The sequence below is a fragment of the Tachysurus vachellii genome, chromosome 19 (genome assembly GCF_030014155.1).
Source record: "Tachysurus vachellii isolate PV-2020 chromosome 19, HZAU_Pvac_v1, whole genome shotgun sequence".
In the NCBI taxonomy this organism is placed as follows: Eukaryota; Metazoa; Chordata; class Actinopteri; order Siluriformes; family Bagridae; genus Tachysurus; species Tachysurus vachellii.
In genome coordinates this window covers 21,050,467-21,055,466 of record NC_083478.1, presented here as the reverse complement: position 1 = coordinate 21,055,466, position 5,000 = coordinate 21,050,467, and the positions used below count along the sequence as shown (strand labels likewise).

The 5,000-nt window shown below is 44.3% G+C and overlaps 1 protein-coding gene across 2 annotated transcripts in view; it reads right to left on the bottom strand.

Moving 5' to 3' along the window:
- LOC132862069 (collagen alpha-1(XXIV) chain) overlaps positions 1-5,000 on the bottom strand; it is a 74,581-nt gene that overhangs the window by 58,809 nt on the left and 10,772 nt on the right. For both annotated transcript variants that reach the window (XM_060893912.1, XM_060893911.1), the window contains exon 3: positions 2,597-3,804. In XM_060893912.1, the coding sequence (XP_060749895.1) occupies positions 2,597-3,804 (1,208 nt within the window). The remainder of the gene's footprint in view (positions 1-2,596; positions 3,805-5,000) is intronic.

Below are 5,000 nucleotides of genomic sequence, written 5' to 3'. Positions count from 1 at the left end.
CACACATGCTTTAACACAGGAGGTTAGAGTGAACAAGGCCGAATAGATATCACGGGAATTTCCACAGAAATCTTTACGTGTCACCTTCGGGCACTCGTGACTCCTCCACTCTGATTGGTCAGAAGGTGTTGATTCATTAACAACAGCAGCAAATCACAGGTAAATTATTCATCATTAATGCGCTCACTCTGATACCTTATCGTTTCTATAGTAGCAGCTCATACACTACACCGGGACGTGTACGGCACGTTTATCCGTGAAGAGACGTTTCTCAGAAGGAGTCTCCAGTGCGAGTTTACGTGCCGTCACGTCGTTACCGCGCAGGGGAGAAAATAAAAAGTGGCTGTGGAGGAAACGACCGTTTACAGCTACAGGAACGTTCGCAGGAACTTCCTCGTTTCATGGACGTTCTATAAATGAATAAATAATAAATAAATTCAATAAAAAGTGTGTGGAGGAAGTGAGCGTGTCTCTGCTTCATCACACCACCTGATCATTGATTATTTCACTTAAACAGTACAACATGTCATGGAGCGTTTTATTTAAGACTTTTTAGCATCTGCTCCCGTCTGCTAGCGGAGATTTCAATAAACCTTCTTATTAACATATCAATAGTCATTCAGAAACCTTCTGCCTTTGGTGAACACGTATTAACGATAATAATCTCTCTCTCTCTTTCTCTGTCTCTCTCTCTCTCTCCCTGTCCCTCTCTCCCTCTCTCTCTCTCTCTCACACACACACACACACACACACACACACACACATTGGTACACTTGTGAAGACCTAGACATATGACAGTGTTGTGAGGACCATCTTTTCTCTTGGTGTTATTAAAATGGGTGTCACTGTTATACAGTAACTGATCACTGTTTAGAATCCAACACACACATACACACACACACACACACACACACACACACACACACACACACACACACACACACACACACTCGTGGTCCTCATGTTAATAGAGCTTGGCTCAGACTATAAAACTTTACACTGTTCATAACATTTCAGTCATTTTAAGACAGGAATCAGCAACTCAGAGTGTCATCAATGTCGACCATCCTTCATGCAGCAGGATTTATATATTTTATATCCCAGCGGCTTCAAATGAATCATTCAATTCATTGAAACTTATCCTTCAAATGAATCGACTCATTAAAATGATTCAGACTTCATCAATGTATAATATGGTCAAAATATTTATTCACTGCAACAACAGATGCCAAGATTAGGCATTGTAATTTGACATTGTTTGCCTAGCACTACTCTGTGTGTGTGTGTGTGTGTGTGTGTGTGTGTGTGTGTGTGTAGGTGTAAACATCTGGAAAGAAGGTTACTCCAACTTCAGAGAAGATATGTTTCAAATCCAGCTATTTTCCAAGCTAGTTTCACTACCACACACACACACACACACACACACACACAGATAAACAAACGTATACTATGAGTGCTATGGAAAGTCTGATACATTGAATTCTCTTACAGTTCCAGCGATGATGTAAGTAATCAAGCAAGAAATTGTATACATTTATAGGTTAAAATGTGTGGGTTCAGAGGTCATTTTCTGTGTGTGTGTGTGTGTGTGTGTGTGTGTGTGTGTGTGTGTGTGTGTGTGTGAATTAAACATCACATAAGACACAGAAGTCTCCTACTGCAACTCATCCAGCTTTGCTTTACTGCTAATGGACACATGCCTTACCTTTCCCCACTGATCGCCAGCCCATGTGACCTGAAACGATCACGAGGATAAAAGTGTCCTACACTAAACCTTATACGCTACACATTATATACAGCTCTGACGGAATAGGCAAGGAAGCCTTGTATTACATTTTATTGTGACATACCACTCTCAGTGTGTGCTATTGTGAATAAGAGTACCTTTAGCATTGCTACCGTTAATGCTACAGTTAGAGCTAGCAACACGGGCATCGCTAAAGAGCGGCCACTGGTGGCAGGAAGCCTACACTGAAGCGTGGTTATCCCACTGGGTACACAACAAAGACAGGACAACATCTCTGGAACAATCTGTGGCAACGGATTTCTTAGTCCTTTTTTAGCTACCGTTAGCTAGCAATACTGCACTTAATAACATACCGTACGTGATCAAATATAGCCACCTGTAACACTCTGACTAGCAACTTCATAAATCTCTAAAGGCCAATTTGGGACACCATTCTGTCGATCTGTTTATAAATATCAGAGCATTAGATCAGGATAATCATCTGTCCTTCGCTACTGGCCATGTTTCAGTTATTCTAAAGGAATGACGCTTGGACGAGACTGCCCCGCTTCTTAAATCAGCAGCTATACTGTAGCTGCCAAACATTTCTATTCATTTCTTCCCCTGATTCACTCAGGGAAGCTCTTAAAAATGCATCCACTCCTCAAAGCTTTCCAAGAACCTCAAAAAAGAAATAAATTAATTTGGATATTTATGTTTTGCCATTTGGATCATTTTTCATGCAGGACTTTGCTCCTGCTTGTCTTGGGAAGGTTTTAAAAAACACAGCACTTTGACTCGCGCACACACACACACACACACACACACACAAACACACACAAGCTATAAAATCACAGCTCAGATACTCACCGGAGGTCCTGGATCCCCTTTCAGACCATCAAAACCATCGTAGTCCAAAAAATAGTCTCCGTCTTCAAATCCATAGTCGTATCCATAAACCCCTGAGTCGTAGGTCTGTTCCTCGCCGTATTCCTCAAGATGTTCCAGCTGGTTGTTGTATCCTTGCTGCCTGTATAAGGTTGCACCGTTTAGTTTCATTTGGGAGTCCTTGTTGTTACTCAGCTGGTTCTTCCTGTGCAGAGATATCAGGTTTGGAGTGGCTCGAGTGGCACGGGGTCTTCCCAGCAGCTGCCGATCCTCAGCGTTGATCTCCTCATAGGGTCTACCTTCACTTGGAGGGGTGCTTGTAGTAGTTCTTTGAGTAGGTTCTGGGGCGTGCTCTGACCTGAAGGGGCTCGGAGACGGACCGACAGTCTGGGTGGCACTTGATCTCAGTGTATTCCAAAAGGACGCAGTTGTAGGGTTCGTTTTGTCTAAAGAGTTCCTGAGTGTGGCGTTGGCTGAGTTTTGTGTGTGTGTTTCAGAGGGAACAGGGGAGATTGTAGAAGACATTACAGAAGACAATGTGGAAGGGGATAAAGATCGGAAAGTGTCTGCCAGTCTGCAGTTTTTTTTAACATAGTCACAGTAATGTGCTGCGACCTGCGCTGAAGGATATATCTCCAGCTGACACAGAGTCCCTTCAAACTGTGCCGCCCTGGAGCTCATTCTTCCGACGGCCACACGGCCGTTTGGGGCCAACATTCGCGGCCTGGTCAGTGTCTCCTCATTGTAGTGTAGCTCTCCACATCGGGCAGTGAATGACACGGAACGTGGACGCACTGCCACCACAAACGAGTGCCACTGCCCGTCCTGCGCTTCATAGCTGAAGTAGACGGATGCCTTGTCACCCGTGTACACCACCACCCGATTGGGCAGAAGCTGCAGACCAAACTGGAGCCGGTCCAATCCGTCCCGCACGCTGAAAAGGAAGGCATTGGTGGTACGCTCGGAGTTGAGGCTCACTATCAGGGAAAACTCCTTCTCCACACCTGCGGGAAGGACACTGGCTACAGGGGCTTCAATCATGGCATCCTGGTCCAGAGTCACCCCAACCCCAGAAGGGTGGATAGAGAGAGATGGAGGGGAAGAAATAAGAGGTGGTGAGGTCATCATCCAAGAGGCGTGGGCGACATCTCTGCGGCTGGACAGGCCCAGCTGAAGAAGAAGGTCTACACCTGAGAGACAAAAAGAGAGAAAAAAGAGTCACTGACAGAACGGTTCATGTGTGGGTTGCACAATTAAACGCTAACAGGGATGTCACCATGCTAGAAGCATGTTGTCCATAGAATAAATGACCCCTAGCCATTTTTTGCCTTTGATTTCTCTCACTAAGCTCCAGTATCTGCTCCATTGATATCAGTTTATTCCCAAGGCATGAAAGCCATCACAAGCAGCTGTGGTCCAGATGAGTTGATGGCAAAGGAGCAGAAGGGAAAGTCCTCAGATTCAGGCTGAAAAGTAACTTCAAGAACTCCCAAAGATCTAAATTTCCTCGTAACCGTGGTGCTTCATTTCCCACAAACTCTACATCTCTTCGGACAAGCTCATATGACAAGATCGAGTACTTAATTTGGACTTCTTTTGTCTTCAAATGTTTTCCGTATGCAGACAAACCTGGGAACGTTACGGCAATTTGTAAGGTCAGAGCGAGCTTCAAAGTAGAACAACCACCTGCTGCAGTCTGTGGCACCAAACAACAGAAGGTCTAAATTAGTGAAGTAGAGAAAACAAAGAAGATTCACGATTCCCTGTTCTGCAATGGAGCCTAATGAGAGATCATCTCAAACTTAAATGACCCCACATGACTGTATGAAAAGTAGGAAATTGGAACAATTTCATTATACAATGAAATCCTAGATGTCACATCAGATCACCATCTTACTCATAATCCGGGATCTGTCCAGGACAAACCATAAAGCAAAAAGGAACAGAGGACAGTGGGTGCTTTCTTTAAGAGTGAGTCAGCATTTTGGCCCAAGTTTCTTTTCACTAAACAGCATGCTTTCTTTCTCAGGACAGGAAAGAACACAGGGATCGAAGGGAAAGATTTATCTGAGAAAAGCTATGACTGGATTTGTAATGAAAATGCTTCGCCCTGCTGCTGGACATCCATGATCCCTGCGTCCTTCCTTCCTGCTGCAGGAACACAGCATGACCTGATCCACCTCTCTCGCACCTACACCTCAGACCTCAAACATTACAGAGGAACAGACCAGTTCTCAGATTAGGTCTTTCCTTTAGCGCTAGGATTAAATTCATCAATCTCAGCTTGTAAATCTGAGATCCAATTATCCTAACAGCAGGAGACGTTGATGTTTTTTTTTCTGGTGGTCTGATCTGTTTAAAACACAGAAGAAATTCTGCTGCCGAC